General features: G+C 44.7%; 1 protein-coding gene across 4 annotated transcripts in view; it reads right to left on the reverse strand.

Annotated features, from left to right (window-relative positions):
- Kcnk2 (potassium two pore domain channel subfamily K member 2) overlaps positions 1-24,351 on the reverse strand; it is a 174,401-nt gene that overhangs the window by 97,618 nt on the left and 52,432 nt on the right. The window contains exons 1-2 of one of the 4 annotated variants that reach the window (XM_051186604.1): positions 17,525-17,624; positions 13,461-13,771 (exon numbers count right to left, since the gene is read on the reverse strand). In XM_051186604.1, the coding sequence (XP_051042561.1) occupies positions 13,461-13,771; positions 17,525-17,534 (321 nt within the window). In that variant the 5' untranslated portion in view covers positions 17,535-17,624. Of the gene's footprint in view, positions 1-13,460; positions 13,772-16,623; positions 16,721-16,849; positions 16,866-17,524; positions 17,625-24,351 lie in introns of those variants that run through there. The other 3 variants (XM_051186605.1, XM_051186601.1, XM_051186603.1) reach the window with 3 other exon arrangements.

Here is a 24,351-nt window from a genome sequence, read left to right on the forward strand (position 1 = left end):
TACACACACACACACACACACACACACACACACACACACACACACACACACCAGGAGGGGGTAGCTACATGAAGGAAACAGCTCATAGAATGAAAGCAGGAAAGAAAATAGTCTCTGATGGGGGTGTTCTTCTGTATATATGTTTCTCTTATTGGTTGATGAATAAAACACTGTTTGGCCAATAGAGGAAGAAAGATAGTCAGAACTAGGAGAGGAGGAGAATTCTGGGAAAGATAGGCAGAGAGAGACAGCAAAAAGACCCATGTAGCAGAGGAAGGAGTAATATAGTCCCAGACCCTTCTCCTGTAAGACAAGACCATGTGGAAATACTTAGATTGATAGAAATGGGTTAATAGTTAAGACAGAGCTAGCCAATAAAAAGCCCTTGTCAACAGTTTAATAATTAATATAGTGTCTCTGTGTGTTCATTTGGAGATGAAGTGGTGGGACTTGGTGGGACAAGAAACTCCAGTTACAAGTCTCAAATCCTATGTTTAATAAACAGTTAATAACAAGTCTAGACTCAATGACAAAACATTTTGATAGGCAAAAGAATTAAATAAATAGTTCTATGGAGTAGACATGCAAGTGAACAAGATGTTTTGGTTGTTGTTGTTTTGTTTTGTTTTAAGACAGGCTCCTGTATATGTGGGCCAGTCTAGCCTCTTTATACAGTGCTGGGGCTTAAGCCTAGGGCTTTGTCATGCTATGCAAACACTCTACCAACTGAGCTATAACCCAACTAAAATGGACACATTCACCATCACTATCAGGAAATCCCAAATCAAAACCACAATGAGACTGTTTCATATGCTCCCCTTGGGAAAGCAGTCATTAAAATAGCAGAAAATAAGTATTGGTGAGGATAAGGAGTGTCAGAGTCTGTGCTGGGAGGACAAATGACACAGCTATTGAAAGAGAAGGACACAATAGTATCACTTGTGTATGCTAATCCAGAAAACTTAGAATCTCAAAGAAGCAAGAAGTATGTACCACGCCATGATCATGACGGTCTTCCTCACAACTGTCCAATTAGGTTGAAAAAAACCACAAATGTCCACTAATAAACACATTGAGTAAAGGGGGCATATACATAAAACAGAGTATTTACCAAGCTTTACAAAGAGAAAAGCCTGTCATATACTACCCTATGGATGACCTTTGAGGATGTCACACAAGGTAAGTGTGTTTCCATATATAGGAGACATCTAATGTGATCAAATGAATATATGCAGAAAGCTGAGGTCATGGAGAGAGTGGAGGACATGCTGATTGGTAGGGACAGAGTTTGAGTCATGCAAGATGAGACATTTCTGGAGATCTGCCACAGAACAAAGACCACATAACAATGTCCACGTAATCAACAATGTTGAGCCATACACTCAACAATTAATGAGTTAGATTTCATATTATGTTTTTGTACCACAAGTTAAAAATACATTAAATGTCTCAGCAGGACAATCATTCAAAAGTAATGGTACCTCTACTAAATGATACACAGCAAACCGTCTAAAACATCTCTATAGTTCTATGGTAAAGACTGAGTCAATCATGTTATGAAATAATAAGTATAATAAAAGTAATTTATGAAAAGGGAAAATTTTATTGTCCTATACAAAGCAGAGCTAAGAACAAAGTAGGCAGTCAATAAATACATACAAATTTTCCTTCTAGTGCTGGGAATTGACTGAACCCAAGGCCTGAGCATACTACACAAGTACTTAAATACACACACACACACACACACACACACACACACACACACACACATCTTGTATATTTCTACACAAGGGCTCAGCATATATCTCAGGTTGCTGTGACTTCACTCTGCAGCCCCGATTGTCCTCCTGCCACAGTCTCTGGGCTCTCCCATGACAAGGATGCACCACTATGTTAACAATATTTTTAACTTCATGGGAAACTCATTCATGTTCAAACAAAAAAAAAATCTTAAGTTTTCTCACCACTCTACTGATATGTGCTGGATTTACCATGCTTAACTCATTAAATCTTTGTGACTATAATTCTATTTATAGCTTCATTTGGTGATGGGGTGATAAGAGCTTTAACAAAGATAGTCCCTCAGATACTTTCCTCTGTCAGGATCTTTTTCAGACTACTACATGAAGAGAATTTTTCTCACTCAGTGATAGCTAGAGGATAGAAAGCAACTCTGTTGAACAGACTACGATGACTAATTCAGGACAAAGAGTGACAAGTGAGAAAGGTCAGGGCAGACTGCCTCGCAAGATGGAGAATACAATATATGGCTTACTTTCTTCAAAGAAATGTGTGTGTCAGTATGGCTACTTCTGACCCTAGAGGGCTGGTGCTATTTATAAAAGAGTGAGGAAGACAAGTGGTGGGGTTGGGGTCAGAGAAACCCAAAGTCAGAGATGCAGTATCTATTTTGTCATCAGTACTGTGCTCTTAGGAAAATGCTAACTACTTGTTCTCTCGATTCTGAAAGGACAGAGTTGATAAGACAACTGCTACTTTAGGTCCCAAATCCCAAAACTACACCTAAAAGTCACATCCAGACAACCTAAGATGTGCTCTAACAAAGTTAGCTGGCAAATTTTATGGTTTGGTTAGACACACCCCCTCTTTCAGATTCAGTTGCTATTTTTGTTTGTATTCTGTATTTCTTCAAACTCAATGGCACACATTTAGGTTTGGCTCCTACGTAAGGTCAGCTCTCATTACCTTCCTGTTGTAAAGCTTGTCTGGGGTGTTTATCATTACATCCGGGAAGGACCACGACAACTAAGAGGCACACATGCTTACAGAAATACACACAGCAGCTGCCTGTGACTCAGGAGTCCTGAGTAATGCAGAGAGTACAGCTGAGTTCCTGTCCTGTCAAAAAATACTGATTAGCATAATAGCACTGAACAGCTGCCCCAGAAAAACCAGCATTATTACAAAATAACAGCCTTTACAACATTAATTAAACAAAATTATTAAAAATTACCCTCATGAAATGGATTTTTAGGCCTGCTCAAATCAAGAGCCAAATGTCACTGTCTGATCCAACACCCTCCAGAAACGAATGCCAAGGTGAGACCTTGGAACGTGCTCAACAGACATCCATCTCTATTAAAGAAAATCTTTTTGATGGCATGTCAACTGTAACAAGCCCAGAAAAACCCATCCTGTAGGAATATTTAGGAAATAATATTTTAAAAGTGAAATCTATTTAGATCTTTTATCTCAAACAGATGTTGTAATTTAGTCTGAGGAATAAAAATGAAGGAGTGGACTCTTCCATGCAGAACTCAGAATTTTCTAGTAATTATACACATAAAATTTATCTTGTTTTTTTTTTTCATTTTAATTATTTTTATTCATTTCACATACCAACCACAGTTCACCCTCCCTCCCCTCCTCCCACTCCCCCTACCTCCTCCCACTCCACCCCCATCCATTCCCCAGAAAGGGTACGGCCTCCCATGGGGAGTCAATGAAGCCTTGTTCTTAAGGAATCTTAGATATATTAAATTCAACATTTCCTACCAACTTCCAAACTGTTCAGCCAGCTGTCCCCTTTCTCCCTTATTCTTTCCCCAGAAATATCTCCATTACCTCAGTGTCTCTTCCAGAAATTTCTCTTACCTCCTGTTAATCTAAAATTTGTCCCCTTATCATGTCCAGTCCTTCAAAATTCTTTACAAAACCAACTTTTATTACAATATCTCCAACTATATTTCTAGTTAATTCCACCCAATCCACAATGGGCCATGTCTTGCTCATTGAATAATCATGATGGAATTGTCTGTTCCTTTCTGACAATAACTGCATTGGCTTCCCATTGTCATTATACCTAAGCCAATGTTATTAAGGTCTGTAGAAATGTGGCCTGCCTTCCTCCTCTCCTTTGCTAGGCCATCCTGGTTGCGACAGTGGCCTGACTACATCATCAGTCTAAGTGTACAGGTCCTAGAACAGGACAAAGATGTTCCAGCTTTAGCCTGGCCACCCTTCCTTCCTGGGTCACTCTCTACCAGCTGTTCACACACCTCACTCTTTCTCAGCCAAGTTCCCTCTCAAACTCTGCATTGGAAAGAAGTTTTCAGAGGGTGACCTATCTGAACGAAGCCCACCTCTATTATTCTATCCCTTCAGACAGTTGTCCAGTCTTCATGGCATTACCAGAACATGAAATTATCTCATCTGGGTATTAATGTGTTGACTTTTAATTGCTCTTCTCTGTTATAGTAACTGCACAGGCACAAGTTTTGACCCTGAGCTATTAGACCCCATGGCTAGAAGAAAGTTTCTCAAAACTCAGAACTGTTCAATGAATGAATGGATGGATATGTATCCCCCTTCTTGCTTTCTATGAGCAGGTGGCCACAGCAAACATCCTACCTTGACTCTCCATTACATCTCATCTGATCTGTGAACATGATACATAAATGTAAAACTGTTGTTGAACAAGGGTTTAGGAAGAGAATTTAGAATGTCCAGTGTGTCTTTAAATGTCCAAACAGTTTGGATGTGAAAACAATGGTACAAATTACTCCCTTTCTTTCTTCTGTGAATGACGCTCAAACAGAACCAAAGGTTTACCTGTGGCCAGCGATGCCACTGTGGACATCAGTGGACATCAGAGGAACACTATTCTGAGAAAGGACTCATTGCAGCTTTGGCCTACACCATTTTACTTACCAATGGCCAGACCTACTTAGCCCTTGCTTACTGTGCATAATACGGCTGATTTACAGGTTGGGAGAAATTGAAAACAGCCATCACTGGCTAACCTGCTGAGAGGCAGCATAGACAGGGGTCCTAAGAAAGCACCCCTGACCTCCAGTAGAATAGGAAGTGTAATTATACCCAAAGCCTTTATATTTCCATGTGAATCCTTACAGCTCACATGTGAGTTTTTATTTCCTATGGGGGGGGGGAAAGAATCTCCAAAACTAGCAACAAAGTCAAGGCCACCTGAAGAGCCAATGTAAGAAACTTGCTGTCACTGCTAATCACATTTCTCTCTTAAGGTCTTAAGGAAAACAAGACCTTCCTTTTACCATGGATGGGAAATGAAACTACAGGAATCCTAGAACATCTAATAACTACAGCTTTCCTTTCTTGTCCACTTGGGTCATGTGACTGGTAAAACTATTTGGACATCCCAAACATGCCACTATGTTGGGGACACACCACACCAAAGACTGACTCTTGGCTAGGGACTCTTGAGTTAATGGGACTGTAGCTCCTGAAGGTCTGGCTACAAGTGTTGAGGAGAAAAGAGCTGGCTTCATCTTTACTTGTCAATCTCAGAATCTGCTTCTCCGGAGCCACTAGAGCAAGTGGTACTGAAGCCACACACGTCCAAGGAGGACAAGCTCACTTAATGTCAGTGACACCAATGTTCCCAAACCATTCCTACCAGACCCTCAACAAAGGGAACAGGAAAGAAATTTCTGTCTGCTCCAAAGAAACATGGCCTGTTTTAGCAATTATGAGTGACTGATGAATCTCACTGTGTCCTCCACAAGAGCTTCAGCAAAATAGGGAGAATAACTTCAAAGTAGCCAAGAAACCATATTGAGACCTTAAAACAGACAGTGTGAGAATTGAAGATGCTTTCCCCTACATGGTCATGGGAAGAGATGTCTACTGGAGTTACAAGTATCTACCTACTCCCCAGTGGCTTCCTGGCACTGCTGTGCCACCAGAGAGCACACCCCATGTTATACATATATAAGCTTCTAGTCAATTCTGCCTCCTTGAATGCATCCCTAAAAAACAGGAATATGAACATTTTTACCTGGCAGGGCTGGGAACTAGAACTGTTCATCTTCAAGCACAGTAAGTTATAAAGAAGTCGGAGTTTCCTAAGAAAACTTAAGGCAAACCCCACTGCAAGCACAAACAATTGTTGGAAGTCTAGCTAATCACAGGGTGATTGACAGTTCTGCACAGAAAAAGTCCATCCACCAACCAAGGTGAGGACAAGAGGGGGTGACCTGGGACAGGAAGAACGCTCAATGTGCAGAGTATGAGTGGCTATAAAGAGACAACCTGCTGCCATAAGTGATTGCGTCTAATGAGAGTCTGGCTATGGATGGACAAAAATGAGTCTTAATGGTTAAGAGAATGGCTGAATGGTAGGCTGCACACTTAGGTTATGTGCAACCCTGAGTCCCATGTCCAGACTCAGAAAAGGAAAACAGCAACACAGGGGATGTAATAGAGATAATAAATGTATATATTAGGGGAGGGGCATGTCTGAACATCCGTTCTTGATATTTTCAATTAAAATTAAGAAGTCTGCAGATACCCATGTGGTCTGTAGACAGTGAAACACCCAACATTACATTATTTTTTTTAAAATCTTACAAGCCAAAGGAATGAGAAACATAAATGACAGCAGGTTTCACCCTGCTCAGGTGAAAACTAGAAGATAACCCTAGTGAAGAATCATTTGACCACCTTAGAAGAAGGATCTAGACTCCAGGAATCTGCCTGAAGACAAGTGTTCAACAGTGCCAATGTGCAACATAGGAGGTGAGACTAGAGAGACTATGGAAAGAAAGGGGGGAATGCTGGAGAGATGATTTAACACCACCAAGCCTGTAAGCGGACTTCTGTCAGTCACTGTAAACACATGGTGGGGGGAGAGACAGTCTCCCACAAGTGTCTGCCTGTCTATCTCTGTGTGTGAAATACACACACACACACACACACACACACACACACACACACAGAGGAACATACACACACAGGCACACAGAAACACATAAAAACATGTACTCACAGTCACACATGAACACACACCCAGGAATGTACACGCACATGCACACAGCCACATGCATAGACATACTCACACAATACAAACACAGTTTTCTTGATAAACAGAGAAATAGCCACCAGCAAATTAGCTGTTTAAATGTTAAAAGAGCCTGAGGGGAAGAGTAAGGCAGGAGAAGGGAGCAAGGAGAGTTGGGGAAGAGCTCCATGTCCATAACTCCTAATAGGAGAAAAAAGCCCATGGCTCTCCATGCATGAATCCTTAGTGCTGTGGACACTGTGGAGACACCATCCCTCCTTTTCCATGCATTTCTCCTGTGAAACCATGTCTCCAGTCTGTACATGAATGTGTAACAGGTCAAACTGCATCAATATCCATGGGCTAAAGTAACTAACTCTTAGTAATTGCACACTGCTTTAGTGATGAAACTTCAAAGATTAAGTGTTCAGACAAGAAACATGACCTGGAATGGCTCTGCTAAGCCCCATCTATGTGGCACTGGGCAGTGTGAAACCAAAGATGAGGCTTCGGAGACCTAGGAGGGACCTTTCTATTTGAAGAAACCCTACATTCCTACTTCATTTTGTCCTGATGCTAAAACAGATCCTCAGAAATACATGCTATTTATGACCATGCTACCTCTTATCACTGATGACTTTGGGAGCTGAGTAGATGGCTCATTGGTAAATTCCTTGCCTTGGAACCAAGATGACCTGAGTTTGCTCACCAGGACACACAGTGCCAGAATCACCAGTGCTTATAATATCAGTGTTAGAGCAGAAGAGACTGACAGATTCCCCAGGGCTTACTGGTCAACCAGGCTGGCATATGTGAACAGTTTCAGGCTAATGAGAAGCCCTGTTTCAAACCACAAGGTAGACAGACAGCTCCTTAAAAATTACACCCAAGATTGTCTCTGTGTCCGCACACATGTCACATGTCAGTAAAATGGTTCCCACTATTAGGCTCCTTAGAGGGCCTTTGCCAGAAACAGCAGGCATAAGGTGGTCCATAGTCCAACATCACTGTCTGATGGCCAGTGGCCAGTTTGCCTCTGTCAGAGATAGAAGGCACATTGTCTCCATTCCTCCATTGTATTAATATGAGTTACAATGTGCATGACTCCTGATGTACTTAAAGTGGCATTCAGTGCTATGATAAAAAACATGACCAAAAGCAATTTGATGAAGAAAGGGTTTGCTTTAGCTCCTAGTTTATAGTTCATCATGAAGGGAAGTAGGGTCAGGGACTCAAGGAGGAACTGGAGGCAGGATAACTATTGCTGGCAGCCAGCATCTCCAGAGTGTGGAGTTTTGTTTGAGTGCTATACTCTAGTACACTGTATTATACTGTATCATTACTGTATTATACTGTTTTTCTCAAAAAAAAAAAAAACGTGGCTTTGTAAACACTGCAATCTGGTGCCTCAGGGACCTTCAATAACTGAAACCTGCCTGCCTGACACCACCAGGGCAATATCCTGGAAATTCCCACACTGGAAAGGAACCACTGTCTTTTAATTCCTTGGGGTGAAATCTGACAGGGTATGGTTGTGTCTTGACATTTAACTGGTCCGTGGGTAAGTTCTACCTCATTCTCCTTCCAAATCTACACAGAATCTGACCGTGTCTTGATCGAGATCCCTACTGCAGGCATCTCCAGATAGAGTTACTCTGCTCCTGCTGACTGGACTGTGTGCTAAGGCAAAGACTGGGGAGGGGCTGTTGGAACACAAGCCACAGCAAGCAGAGACACAGACTCCACATGTTTAACTTGTGAAAGTGGACATGGCTCTGCCTCTGAGATGGCCAGTTTTAATTACCACCTTCATACAATAGATAGTCACCGGAAAAGGGAGTCTCAGAGAGAGATTACCAAGGTCAGATTAGCCTATGGCATGTCTAGGGGAGACTGTCTCTGTCCTGATGTGAGAAGACCCAGTCTGAAGGTGGGAGACACAGTACCCAGAGTGGGTAAGAATGGGAGCGCTTGCAGAGCAGGACACAAGAGGACCTCGATGGCATCCTGCCCTTTGACTGCTGATGTGGTGTGAACAGCCGCTTCAGCCATGGCTGCTGTGGTCCCTCCACAGTGATGGACAGCAACCTGGAATCATAATCTAAAATAAACCATCCTCCCCTAATCAGCCGAATGCCAGCAACAGAAAAGAAACGAGGGCAGCCCCCATGCCCTGCCCAACATCATCGTCTCCTCCCTCTCAGCCCCCTGGCAGTTTCTGCCATCTTAGCCTGGGCCTTTGCATATGTTCAGCCCCCTGCCTAAGTGCTACTCTGCATCTGACACCTGTTTGTCTCCTAATCCAAAAAATCACCGCATCAGTGACAGTTCACTAGTGACCTTCTTTCAGTCCATCTTCATTTCCTCACAAACCCCCAAACCTGGCCTCACTACTTGAACCTTCTGGAACCTATCATTATGGATGAGCACCCACCCCCCAATAGAATACAGGCTCATGGAGGGCAAGAATCTTCATGCTCTACTCTCCAAGTATTTCAGAACTTATTTTACACGGCAGACAATCAAAACAGCATTTGCAAGTGAATGGATGATATACAGCTAATATAATATTAGCACAACAAAAAAATATAATGTTTACTTATTTAAAAAGTCCAGAGTTAGTTGTATCTTAGGGTAGTACATTCGTACCCTGTAGCTCTCAGTATCCTTTCACAAATACAACCAAGTACCAAGCAAGACTCATCCACTACAGATGGAGAACAGGCCTAGGATGAGACCAACTTCCGTACTGTGCAACATTAGGGCCTGGCCAATGCTGCGGAGTGCTAAGCCTGCTTGTGGCCCTGTGCCTCAGTGTCTAGATAACTCTTCTGCTAGAAGAGCATGTCGTGCCTGCTACTCCTCTGATCTCCTTTCTTCCCCCTCATGCAGCCTGTCTTTGCCTCTTCTGTCTCTCCCACCAACATTATGTGATTAATATCTTCCTTAGTATTCCAATTTTGAGCACTCCTAACTCCAATCTGTAAGCATTTCTAATGTAACTATATTTAAAGTGACCCCCCCCATACCTTAAGAGAAGCCATGCTTTTCTCCTATCATTTTAGGTGGCTAAATACCTAGCAGAGAAGTCAATCCACTGAAGATCCTCCATAAATACCCATGAGAGAAACAAACTGTAAGGAAAAAATTACACAAAGATAATTCAGTACTGTTCCTGTGGAAATCCCAAATATCTAGATTGAGGTCACTACATACCATCATAAAAATCTGACAATTTTTTAGCTCATAACAGAGAAGGATAGCTTCCCTACCTAGGTTTCATGGAGTGCAAGTTCAGCTAGAAAGCAGAGGACAAACACCTATAAGATATCTTGGTCACTAATGCACAGGTCATAGATTTTGCAATATATTTTAAATCGCTAAGTTGACTCATCAAACATTGGAATAGCTAGACTGAAGGTAAGGGGTGTCTAATGTAACCATGCTTCTGCTGGTCTATGGCTTTCAAATGGAATACTGATAAGAGTTCTGTTGCCTGGGAAGAACATTGAAATCTAGCCAATGTACTCACCAGTTTAGAAACACAGACATGTAATGTACACCACTGCATATGGAGATGATAATTTCACATTTATTACACCTTAATGCACAGATTACCAGAACACTTCCAAGAAAGTATTTATTAAGGGGTTTTAAAAAGCAGTAAACACAGGAAGTTAGTGTACACGTTCTTGAGTCCGCCCACTTGGGTTTCAATTAACACTCTACCACTTAGCCCTTTCCTGCCTCAGTTTCACAGAAATTATTTATAGATGATTAGGCTAAGCAGTTATGAGAATTATATGAGCTAAAGAATCTAAAGGGGTTAGAACAACGTACGCACTGATGACAGTATTTGAGAGTCTAAAGCTCAAGGGTGTTTTCCTGTGTTTCTGTGGCCATACCACATTAACTGAAGTACCATAGAAGCAGATACCTGCTCTGTTCTCAGATCCTGGCCCAGAAAAGACATTTGTCATGACACTCTGTGTCTAGAACCTCCACCCATCTTATTGAAAAGCTTGACTGAAAGTGTCATTAGGGAATTGATGGGAATTGCACGGATGCAAACGTATCCGGCACAGAAGCCCTAGAAGCTGTCACCTGCCTCACTGTTTGTCCATCTCCCTCAGCCCACCGTGATAACACAGCATGGAGGCAGGTGACTGGTAATAATCTGTGGACCAGGACAGCCTCATTGTATCAGACACTGTCCTACTGTCTAATCGCTTCCCTCTCACCACCAGCAGGATGAACTGCTACTGCCCACTTCCACTCTCTGCCTCCCACACTGCAGGAAGACAAAGGTCCCTGAACAGCAGAGCCGCTTAGCACCGATGCCAGACTCTGCAGACTGGACCCCTGTTGATGTCTCTGGGAAAATCACCTGGACTTGCCCTGTCTGATTTCCCAATCCATAATGCTGTCCAGCAGACCCACTCACGGGGCTTTAAGCGATAAAGTAGTAAGAGTAGGGTGACACCAGGCATTGGAGCTATAGGGATGGGATGGTGTTCTCACAAGTAACCATGTTGTCATTTGCCTTTATCTGTTTTTGATCCTTGAAGTCTGAAATTTGGATTTTATATCAAAAATATACATATTTGGGGGGGGTGTCCTGAAATGATTGAGTTATAAAGATATGATAACTAGTAACAGGCAACTTCTAATGAAAATGATGAAACATAAATTTATGTTTAAAGAGCAATAACACTCATCAGCTGTGCTTAGTCATAAAGCTAAAATGGATGAAGCATGCAGAACAGAAATGGGGAAAGCAGGTCATATTTGGAGCTCTATTAAAAAAAATGTGTAAAAAAAAAAATCTCTATTCACCACTAGTCTGCCCCATCTGCCATGACCTTCATGTTATTTTGAGAGTTCTGGGTAGACTTGGACAGTGATATCATTCTCCAATTCACACTTGGTTCCTCCAGCATCCTGCATGATTCTTTCCCTTCGCCTGCCCAAGACCAATCACACTTTGCACCAGCTGTGAGGGTATAGTTACCTGAGTTAACAGCTACAGTATAATAAAAAGAGGAGGATGGGGAATAGCCCAGTGCTTTTCCTGCCCCTCACTACTGCAGGTTGGTTATCCTTGCCTCTCAGCTCATCACACCTACTGGATGGGAAGTCTCTTGACATTTCAGAGTGATCATTTGGGGCTTAAAAGGAAAAGTTGTTTATCTGTGAAGATGATTTGGTAAAGTGCTCACACATACCTATCTAAGCCCAGAGCTGAGGCTTTGAACACCACTCCCATCAGCTTTCACTGACACCTCCAGGCGCTGTGCTTCTAAAAGCAAAATAAGTGAGGATGCTTTAAAGACATGCTGCATCTCATGAGCGGGCTTAGGTGGCACCAACAAAGAATGAAATGAAGAGGAGCTTGCACAAGATCTGGGGGGAAAGGAGCAGCTGGGACAAGGGGTTAGTTAGCTGGATGTTTGTCTGTCTGAGGATACAGAATATGCCACCCGGTATCTACCGTCCTCTCAAAGTAACAGAGTAACTTACTATGTGAATGTGTGAAGAATGTTTCAGAATTTAAGACTGTGTCAGTTGAAAACTGAAACAAAAAATGAACCAAATTAAAGTTAAATAGAGAGGCGTGGAAATGCCCAATGATGACAGGACCCCAATGAAGTTCAGGAGTAGTGGACCCCAGCACTGACAACTGTCAGTCATGTGTGAGTAAGGCTGTGTCTCCTTTGCTGGCTGGGAATAATGAGTAGTCAACATGAGATGAAACTAGGGCAAAGGTCCTACAAAAACATGGGATTAAATACAATAATAAATCTCTAAATCTATTATCCCAGCTCATTCAAATGATATAAAAACCCAGACACAAAATGAGGAAAAACACACTCAAATGATGACTCACAGATCACTTTCAGTCCAATTTGAATTAAACCAAGCAAGAAAAAGAAAGCTGTCTAGGAAAATAAATGTGTACATGGTGAGAATGTTTTCAACAACCAGCAAATCCCCTTGCAGGAGAATTTGAGGGTTTTTCTTGTCACCTAAGACTTGTTTTACACCACAGAAAACTACAACTCAAATGTGACATGTATAAGAGGCCTAACTCAGACATACATAATCATGGGGGGGGAGTTAATACTTAAAACATGTTTCACCATACTGATGGTGCTCTGCTGTTTCAAGTTAAAACTGCTGCTGATTTTTCTTCAAAGACTTCATTTTTCTGTGTGATGGTAAGCTGATCTTAGTTGAGATCCAAACAAGAAATGACCATTTAATGAAGCTATTTTTGTGTGGAGATTAAGGACTTGGGCGATGACAACTTGTTCACAGTGAAGAAGGTCAATCTCAAGAGTGTCACCCAACAAGCAAGTTTCACTAAGTGGTGATGGCCACGGCCCAGGTTAAAAGCTCTACTGTTTTCTCAAACCAGTACTTATCTGTGGGCAATGGCTCCCCAGTCATGAGGGCCTGCAATGGAGGAAACCCCTGTCAGTTCTAAGATGGAGAAAAGAAAACAAAGAAGGGAGATGGTGGGCAGGGTTAGAGACAGATGGCAGGAGGGAGGCATGCAGGACAGGATGACACCACCAGGGAAGTAAGACCATGCTCTTGGGGACCAAGAGGTCCACCCTGGTGCCCTAGTCTTTCCTTCCCCTTAGGGTTAAATGGAGCCCAGCTAGTCTGGGATCATTACCTGGATGAGCTCGTCCAGTTCGGTGGAGTTGACGCAGGCATGCTGGGCTATGAAGGTCTGTTTCTGGATCACGATGGTGGTCCTCTGAGAAATCTCCTGAGGCTGCTCCAACGCCTTGAACACAGTGGCTCCAATGATCAGGTAAAGGACGACCACCAGGAAAATCGTGGACACTGTCTTCCATTTCATAACATTAATGGCCGTGTCACTCTCCACCCGGGAAGCAAGCACAGTAGGTTTTGCGGAGAAGGATAGCCTCGGTTTGGAGTTCTGAGCAGCAGACTTGGGATCCAGCAAGTCAGGGGCCGCCACTGACAACAACAGAGAATTCTGGTTAGGCTAGAGGAGTCTGGAAGCAATGGGACTAGCTGCTTCTCTAGGGGTCAGCCAGGGCTGGCTGAACTCAGGCACTCTCCTAGTGGGAGCTCAGGAACCTCACCCAGCAGCCTTCTCTAATCTCTTCCAGAGGCTCTTGTAGGCTCAAGGGAGGGGGCGGGACTTTTGCTCTCTGCTGCCATTGGAGGACCAGGTGAACAGAAAAAAACAGGGGTCAGACCAAGAAGTCAAAAACTCAACAAATAAAAGAATGCCCAAGGGGTTCCTCATTAATTTCTAGAGTTGTTTCTGTCCATGATTATGTATGTGTCAAAGAAGATACCCTGAACTCCCAAGGGCTCATGTTACTAAACAAGATCTCTGCTCATGAGAAAGGCTCAGGGCTTACCCCTGTGTATCAGACCTTTATACTGTAAGCAGAGTAAAGAATGTTCGCTATTTGGGTTTTCAAAATTCTTACAGTGAAGGGCTGGCGATTAGTGGGGTTCAGGATTTTTTTTTTCCCCTGGCAGGGACAGACCACTCAGCACAGTCATATCTGGAATCCATCTTCCAAAGTGAGCACATTATGAAACATGGTTCTGCTATCTATCACTCACATGTTCAAAACACAAGCGTTATTGCTATTCTTGAGCCACAACAGCAAATACTGGACAGAGTTCCTCTATTTCTCCAGCAAAAGCAAGAAGAAGGTGCCTTACACCTTAGACCCTTAGGCCCTCCATGTTCTGCACAAGGCTAATTGCTCCATTAGAACTCCCAGATACTGTGAGGTGACTCCAAGTCCATCTATTATTTATTCCAGCTCTTCAAAATCATCATTAATGGGTTTCATTTTAGAAAATACAAAAGCTATTCGATGGCCACTTGTAGGGCAGGGGTGGAGAATAAGCCACTCACCACAGAATATTTGATTGGTGAGGCAGAAGCAAACTAATATGGGTTAACAGAATGGTCAAAAAAAAATGGAGTCTTAAACACCAACATGAATCATTAGTTCAAAACTCAGCACTTATACAACAAACAAACAAAAAAAAATCAAGCCAGATTACTGCATTACTGCCTTCATAAAAATGATAACATAATCTAAATTTTACTTTTCAATATACCTATAACAAATCCCCATGGAATTGCACCCTAAGGCCTCCAAAATTACTCAAGAATAAGACATTCTTAAAGAGCATCAATTTACACACAGCTACCCATCCCACCCTCCTGCCTAACACTGTGTGTAAATGTAGGCTATCACAGTGTGAGTTCCTAAAGTACATCTCCTGTTGGCCATCAAAAAGACACTTGCCAAACAAAGCTATTTGATGCACTAGACGAAGGAGAGCTGTAAAATGAAGGCAGCTGACAGGATCTCCTCAAGCAGCCAAGCTCACTGGAAGTCCTGGCTTTGAAGAGATGAAATTGGAGCAGACATGAGGACACAGCTCCCACCCCCACCCCCACCCCCACCACCAGCTCTTCCTGAACACTCCACAGGGTCAACTTCCTAAGCCAGGGAGGTTCAGCACCTGCTGGGGCTCTCCCCCCTCCCCAGCGTGAATGCCCCCATCTCCACCCACTCACCTGATCCGAGTAAAGTCACCAACTAGAAGTCCCTTTACCAAATTGGCAAGGGCGATGCCACTCAAAATAAGCGCTTCAGCAGGTGCTCTTTGGATTTTTACAATCTAAGAGAAGTGTGCTTGCTATCACCTGTAGCCACCCCAGCGCTCCCCATCCCCTGCCTGCCCCTCAGAATGTGACTGAAAAACAAACAACCTAAAATTGAGCCATCTTTAGCCTTAAAAAACAGAACACAACAGAGGAGTCCCACATCACCTCTTTAGTGATAGTCTGGCCCCCCACCCCCACTCCAGGGGGGTGATTTTCATTCTAGAGCTGCTTTCTCATCCTGAGATTTAGAAACCACTACTGTTTACCCAGGAGTCTGAAATCCCACCAAGATAGTGTCATGATGTACTTGAGAAAGAAAAGGCAGATATGGTATTTTATTTTCCCCTCTCTCTCTCTCTCTCTCTCTCTCTCTCTCTCTCTGTGTGTGTGTGTGTGTGTGTGTGTGTGTGTGTGTGTGTGTGTGTGTGTGTGCTAGGTCGATAAATTTCCTGAAGGAGTTTAATTCTTTCAAGCAGTGACTTTATATTTAATTAGCAGAAATATATAATGCACAATTTACAGACTGAATGGACAGAAGCTGGTGAAATACAAAATAAATACTCAAAAGAAACAAAAAGCAAAAAGCAGCCTTTCCTCCGGATCTAATCTAGGCACTCTGGACTCTCAGCCTCCACTGTTTGCTGATAGCAGAGAGGACAAGAAGCTGGCTGTTCACACACCCTCAACACCATCACTACCTCTCCCCCTCCCCCAGCCTTCTCCTCTTCACACTCCTGGTCTCTCATCCTCACCCATATGCCTCTTGCGCTGGCCTCCAATGCTCCCGAAAGGACAGCCGAAGCCAGCTTTTTATTTTATTTCCCCCACCACCGTTGCATATCCTCCATGCATGGGCAACAAGTGTGATCAAGGCCACCGTGCAATCTGCCTGAGGGCTACTCTTCTCCAGGGCTGACCCTCCTCCCTAGCAACTGTCTTAAGATGCACCAAACCCACACCGAGGGAGGCAAACGCAAACACCCCAGGCACCCACAGAAGAGCAGAAGACCAGACCGGGCTAAGAGAGGATCCGGGCTGGGGTTGGGTCGCCAAGCCCGGATCACATCCAACCCACGGAATGGAAAAGAAAATGAGGAACCGTGGGACCTGCGCCGCCCTTCCCGGAGAGCGCGAGGCTGGGGTGGGTGCCTAGGGGTCTCACCTCCTGCGGTATAGCCGGGTCTCTCCCGCGAGGCGCTGGCAAGCATGAGGCATGCAGCATTCAAAATGTTTTTTTTTTTAAACACAGACTTGATGCTTTTATGTTTTTCTTTTTTCTTTCTCTCTCTTTTTTCCTTTTCTTTCTTTTTTCTTTCTTTCTTTCTTTTCTTTTTTCTTTTCTTTTTCTTTCTTTCTTTTTTTTTTTACCAACACGCCATTGTACTCACTCCTTATTCCAAGATGGGCTGCGCGCTCCAAGCTGCACGGGCAGGCATTTTCCCCGGCTTTGTTTTACAAGGTGGGGAGAGCGGTGCTGAAAGCGGGAGGGGTGTGGGGGGAGCGTGAGAAGGAACGAAATCGCGGGAAGGAGGGGAAACCAGCGGCCGCAGACTGGGCAGAGGGCGAGGCCGAGGCCAAGTTGGGCTCGGACGCGGCCGCCTCCGCGCTCCTTGGGTCACCCCGACTGCGCGGCCGCCTTGGGTCCCGCGCGGGCCCTGGGTGCGCTCAGCCGGTGGCTCGGCGCTTCCCTGGGGCTCGGCGCGGGGGTGATCACTGCAGCCCGCGCGGCCGAGAGCCCGGGTGTCTTTGTGCCGCGGCCCCGCGCAGCCCCTCTCCGCATGTCTTTGTGCGGCGCCCCGCCTGGCCCGAGACCCGCCGGGCGCCCGCAAGGGGGGGTGTGGCCCGGGGTGGCCCGCCCGGCCCCGCAGCTCCACTCTCCCCTCGCCTTGCCGCTCTTCCCTCCTTTCCGAACTCCCTCCTCCTGCCCCTGCGGTGTCCCCGCCCGGGATCGCCTCCCCGCAGCACCCCCCCCTCCTCAGCCCTATGCGTCGCCCCAGCTGCCAATGCGTCCTCCCCATGGCTCCCTCGGCCCGCCTCCCGCCCGAGATCAACACGAACCTCACCTGCACCCATCACCCTGAGTTCCACTGCCACCTCTTGCTCTAGCTGTCATGCATACGTTTTCCACGGAGCTCCAAGCCATGCCTTCTTGAGTCCTGGTGTTGCGCGAGAGACCCCAGATACCTACAGGTGAGTATCTTCCTCTCTAGCGCCCCTCCAACCAGGGTGGCACAGAGACACCATCCTGCTGGTGCCCTATGATTCACAGAGAGGGGTCTATATGAGGATGCAAGGTCTTCCAGGCTACACTGGCAAGGAAAAGTCTTGGAGCTCTCAGGTCTACTTGATTTGGACCTGGGGTTCCTGAATCAGAAAGACAGGCTCAAGATGCCAGAGTCAAGGGGGAATGGAGGAAATCCGACTGCTTTCTCTAGGACAAGCCCCCTCTCCCCCTCCAGCCCAAAGCTAGGACTGTGGACATTGAATGCTGTGAGTGTGGGCGGATGCTGTGGGACCCGAAGCCAGTCGTCCTCAGGTTGAATTGTTCGCTGACACCCCTCCCCAACACCCATGGAAACCCCAGATTGGTAGGCAGCAATTCTGTCCAGACTCCTGGAGCTCAGTGTCTGCATTGCTTACTGAACTCTTGGCGACAAGGACTGATTTGGATCAGAACTGGCCAAGGAAGGGAAGGAGACTAGATAATGCCTCTAGGAGAATTTCACTGCCCTTCCAAAATGCACTTTGCCATGAACCACCTGATCACCACCTTCTGCCCTCATCACTGTGCTTTGCAAGAGCCAGTATTTTCCCAGGTACACGAAGGAGGTCACGGACGACACAGCCGTGGCTGTAACATGAACCTCATAAATCATTTACAAGACTCTGCAACAACGATTTTTTTTTATTCCAGAATAATCCCAGCACCTGTTTCCTCCACTGTAATAAAGCGTCCATCTTGCTTCAATTTAAGCACCCTTTTCTTGACTTCTGGTCTCAAAAGTAACAGAAGGCATTTTTTTTTTTTTTTAAGAGTCTGAGATCACCAGCAGACTTGACCCTCCTTCCTGGTCACAGCTCATGCTGTTGGCCCTACTGCAGGCCTTTCTGGGTCCTGTGGCCTTCTCTCTCAGTTTGTCCCAGTGCACACCTCCTCCCACCTTACAGGAGTAAAGGAATGTGTCCATAGAGTTCTGGACACAGAACATTCATGTGTGCAAAAGCACTTACCCAGGGGATTAATTTCAGGGGCCTGGTTCACACAATTCCTGAACCTTGCAAAACTCTCTAGAATCCTAGAGCAGCTACAGCTGGAAGCTTGAGGCACAATTTCATCTACTCCAGGAAGTCTCTTCCATTCCTGAGTGGGTGACTCCCACCTACTTGTCTAGAGTAATCTTGAGCTAACTCCAAGGATAAAATGTCTATACAGCGTCCCTTAGACTCCAGATCAGCATTCAGTAAGAACTTCCATGCTGGGTGAGGTTTCCAAAGAGCCCTAGTCTGATGACTAATCCTTTCTTTTTCCTGGTCAGCTTTGCCCTGGCCACATGCACTATCTTATGGGTTCTGGGAGGGCTTAGCATGTCCACTAACTCACAGGACTAGTGAGGGATGCTGAGTTCACAACTGCTGATAAACACAGACATTATCATGTTCCTGGTCTCCCTCCAATCTTCCGGAGCAAGGATTCCTAACTTGTATAGGCAATAAGGCACATTCTCTAACTTGAAATCATTTTTCCCTATATAGCCATTTTGCTGCCCAGGAAAATGACGCCGGGCTATCCTGTCGCTCCATTTCTCCCTCTTTCCTTCCTTTCTTTGCTTTCCCTAATTTGTTCCAAACCTTGGGGATCCTCTTCTCTCTCTGGATCTATCCATGCCTCGTCTTGACTGATCTTCTGTCACAACACCTGAACATTGGTGCCCCTGTGCCTTTCTGCACACATGCCTCCCTTCCCCCACATTTGCATGCTTTATGGCTCACCACCAATCCCCATGGACTGCTCTTCTCTGTCAGCTCATTGTCATGTGCAAGGTGCTTTGGTTAATGTGTGGTGGGAGGGGGGATAGCTGGCTCAACAGTTAAGAACATTTGTTGTTTTAGGAGAGGACCCACATTCAGGTCCCCACACCTACATGGTGGCTCACAGCCATCTGTAACTCCAGTTCCAGGATTCCCAATGCCCTCTTCTGACCTCCAAGGGCACTGCACAAACCCAGTGCACATAAATACATGCACACAAACACTCACACACATCAATAAAGATAATTCTCTAAAAACAAGAAAAAAATCAAAAAAAGAAAAGATTCTAAATTATACCATCATCGAGACTTAATCTAACACGCTAAAATTTAATCTCCACAAATAATCTGAAAGGGCCACAAAATTGCCTAAGGTCCTGGATGACTCTAGCCTGGTTCTGTTTCCACAGCAGCCCCACAGTCCCTCCTCCAGCCCCTTTCAGTGACTTTAAAAGACACTCATAAGAGTGTTTGAAATACAAGGAAGAAGACCAGATTGTGTGTCACTGAAACCAGAGAAACAGGAAACAGTTTGGGCTGTCCTATCAACAATGTACACTCCTATCACTCTGTACACACCAACCTCATCAGCGGTATAATAGAAGGGCGGAGAGTTGCTTTCCTCGTGTTACAGTCCTTCTCATCTCTTACTTTTATTTTTAATGCACAAGAAAGCCCAAAATACATAGTGCAAAGACTGGGCTCCCACAAAGCCTTCTTATGGTCCTTTCAGAATACATATAGAAATCCAGCTTGCAGCCTGAACTCAGACCTTCATTCTCATGTTAATTTTGCTTTTTTTGTTTTGTTTTGTTTTCTTTGTGATCCTGGCCATCTCGAAATGCCCTAGTGGGGGAGAAAATAAGAAATGAGCATGCTTCTTTATTATTAGTATTATTATTTTGAGCACATCAAAAGGATTCTTCAAGCTTCCTACCTCCATTGCTTCTGAACTGTAAATAGAATCATCTTTCTGAGGGTCAGTTTCCTGACCTACAAAACAGGGAGTGCTCAGTTCACTGCACTGCCAGGAGATGGCTGGAAAAGCCAGGGTGAGACATCATTCCCATTGCCATCTTCACACTAATATAACAGAACTCTTGGGGTGACTAACCTGGAGAGAAAAGGCCTATGTTGTCCTAAAATTCTGAAGGTTCCAGTACACCACATGGTCCATTTTATGAGACTCTAACCTGGTCAGGAATCAAGAAGAGAGAGCTGCACCACTTACAACATAAACAAAGAAGCCAAAGAGAAGCCTGGGAAGCCTGAATCTCACAATCCCCTTTTGAGCCAGGCTCCCAGTCACCTGAAGACCTCCCTCCAGGCCACAGTACCTACAAGTCCACAGCACGTCCAGATACTGCCACACTGAGGTCTTAGCCTTCCACACTAGAGCCTTTGGGAAACCTTCTAGATCCAAACACTGGCATCATTTACATGTTTAATAAGACAATTCACCCATTAGCCTAAACTCATGAAAAAGGGAGCTACTGATGAAGTTAGATCACCAACAAATTCCAACTCCTTAATGTATTTTGCCATTTATCTTCTAGAAAACGCCATTCTACAGACACGAGGAGGAATAAGGCATACTGATCAAATATTCACTGAGCATCTACTACACCCTGAACTGTTCTGCAGACACAGCAAGCACAGTGCCTTTGGTCTGAAGAGGGCAGGTATATGTGGGCACACTTGTAACATTTCGGTACACATCACTGAGAAAGTTATAGGCACTGTGCCACCAGTATTTCACTTTGAAAGCTCAGACTCTTTGAGAAAGTGAGCATATGTATGAGGAAGTAACAAATGTAAGGAAAGATCCCCAACGGAAGAGTTTGCCAAAGGCCTGTGGTGGGAGACAGTTGAGAGAACATGGGGAGCTCAGAGATCTGGGGCAGTTGGGGAGGTTTGTTCTGTGGCAGGAGAGAATAGTTGAGGCCTCCAAGAGGCATGCATCAAATGTCAGCTAGAACTAAGCCATGCAATGACTTTAAGAATGCAATCCTTCAAGGCCAGATGTCCATGCAAGCAATGTGTAGGATTGGGTGTCTTCAACTTGAATTAGAGCCACCTGATGGGGCTGGCAGAGCCCACAGGCTTCTCCCACACTCAGAGTTCTGATATTTTCTTCTTCCGTAAGAATGGAGAACTGGCACCCATAATTAAGTCCCACAGCACTTGTGTATTGGTCACTTTTCTGTTGGTGTGATGAAACACCATGAGCAGATGTAACTTAAAGAAGGAAGAGTTTGTTTAAAGTTCCAGATGGCTAGAGTCCAGTGAGGCAAGGAAACGTAGTAGCAAGTGGCAGGTGTGGCTGCTGAAGCCGGAAACTGAGAGCTCACATTCTCAACCACAGCTGCAAGTAGAGACAAGTAAAGGTAGCATAGAGTCTAAACTCTCAAAGCCTGCCCCAAAGGCATGCTTCCTTCAGCAAAGCCACACCTAAACCTCTCCCAACAGTGCCACCAACTGAGGACCAGATACCCCAGCCTATGGGGGACTTCTCCCATTCAAAGCAGGGCACCTCTGTGTCTCTGCCCTGGTGGCTCTCAAGACCTAAAGGCTGTTGGACAAAGTGTTCCATGTAAAACTCATACTTGTTACCAAGGACCTCTGCTAGTGCTGCAGCTTGTCTTTGCTGGGTACCATAAAACTGACTATAGTCTGGGAAGAGGGAATCAGCCCAACATCCCCTTTGAGGCTGTCACAGGCAAACAGACAATATAAAGAGAGACTCCCTGAAGACACGTCCTACAGTGTGCAGAAAGCAAAGCTCCTGATGTCCCCACCTCCTCTTACACATTTTTGTGCCTGTGACTGAGCACATGTGATAAATGCCCAAGGCCATAAGCTAGGCGTGTGGAAGATTTAACATTAGCTCTCCTTGGATAGCCCAAGCCATATTTCCTCTAGAAGACAATCCTAAAATACAATTACTTTCTATTAGATTCAAAATTTGGTAAAGTGCTCAAGGATTTTCTATATTTCCTAAAATATTTTCTACGTCTGGTAAAATATGACCCAGGCACTTTGACTTCCTGTGTGGTCTATCGCTGTATCCTCTTAGTTACTTCTCCCCAGGGCTTTTCACCAAAGGCCTCCTCTAAGAAACAAACCATTTCCACACCACAACATCACAGAACTTTTGAACATAAAATGTGGTAGTGGTGAACCCCTATGCACCTTTTTCTTTCTCAGTGCCTTCAGAATTCAGGCCACAGTGTGAAAGGTGTGCCAGGGACGAGGGTAACCTTGCTTTATCAAAATGAAAAAGGAGGAGGAGAAAGGGTAAGAAGGGGCAGGGAGGAGGAGGGAGAAGGAAGGAACAGAATCTGGGAGGAATGAGATAGAGAACCTGTACCAAAGGTTCACCATGAGCCAGGTGTATTGGAGACCTTTCATTTGTAAGTTGATCCTCGTAGGGACCATATGAGATACATGGTTATTAGTCAACTGACTTCCCCCAAATAGCATGGGCCTGCAGCGAGTGCATTGTGAGCTACAGAGGCACTTCACCAAGAGCTTCTGTTTCTCTGTTATTCAGCCACCAGCTGGATTCCAGCTTTTTGGATGCATCTTACCACTTCTTCCCTAAGAGAACTTGTGCATGCCAGTTCTTCAAGCCTGGACTGTGCCTGCCTCTTTCTTACCAGAATACAATTGCATTCACCCATCAGACCTCAGCTAAAATAGCCCTCTTCCAAAAACCCACTACCTTCAAAGCAAATTCAGCCCACTGCCCTGAACACATGCTCTTACAGCGCAGCCTGCACAACTGTCCGTACAGCTTCACTGTTATTAAATATTTATTCAGACTGTCTTTTGTTACTAATGGAGCAAATATGTGGGTGGCTAAAAACAAGAGAAAATGTGTGGTCTGTGTTCTGCAGACCAGAGGTCAGAAATCAAGGTGTCCCAGAGCCATGCTCCCTCACAACTCCCCAGGGCCAATTCTGTTGAATACCAACTCCTGCAGTTGGCTGAAATCCACAGTGTTTCTTGGCCTGGAGACAGCCCGTGACCCGGGCACTGTATCCTTGTCCTCCTTCATAGTATGCGTGCCCTTTCAGTGGTTAGTTTGCTTATCCACACTTTTCCTTTTTAGAGGAGCATGGTGGTATTGCTCAGGCCACTCTAAGCATCTCACCTTAATTACTGCTGCAAAGATCTTGTTTCCCAGGAAGCTCACATTCCAAAGTGCTGGCACTAAGATTTTATTTATTTTCCCCCCCAAAAAAGATTGCGGGTAAATACATGATTCAGCCTGTATTAGTGCCTGCAAGATTCTAATAAATTCAAAGAGAATTTGGCATCTTGTTCCTCTGCATAATAGTCAACATGTATTGAGTACAAAGATCCAAAAGTCGATGCTTATCCCATGACTCAAATCCCAGAAGAAGTGTGACTAAGAGCTCATCAGCCAGGGCCCAAATCTCAAAACCTACAGCATCACAGAGGTACCATTTACAGATGAAGTGTGTATCAGAAATGGGGCAGACATTCCAGTCAACTTCAGTTGCTTCCTGCCAGAAGGGAAATTGACCCAGTGTCTGAGAAGACAGATTTCTAACTTTTTAGAAGAAATTTTTCTAATTTTCAAATTGAATAAAATCAGATGAACAATTACTGACAACAAATCAAAAGTGTCCATAGGTTAAGCATAGTCGTGAAAGCCACCTGACTATGGCTTCTATGCCAGCACAGCCTCAGATGCCCTGCGAGGGACAGCGACAGTAAAATGTGATTTGTTCGCTGAGTTATAGTCTGCATTGAAGTCTCTCATTTTGATTGCTCTCATATGGGACTAGTACTAAGACGGCTCTCCCTTCTCTAGTATAAAATTGAAGGATTGT

The sequence above is a fragment of the Phodopus roborovskii genome, unplaced genomic scaffold, assembly GCF_943737965.1.
Source record: "Phodopus roborovskii unplaced genomic scaffold, PHOROB, whole genome shotgun sequence".
In the NCBI taxonomy this organism is placed as follows: domain Eukaryota; kingdom Metazoa; phylum Chordata; class Mammalia; order Rodentia; family Cricetidae; genus Phodopus; species Phodopus roborovskii.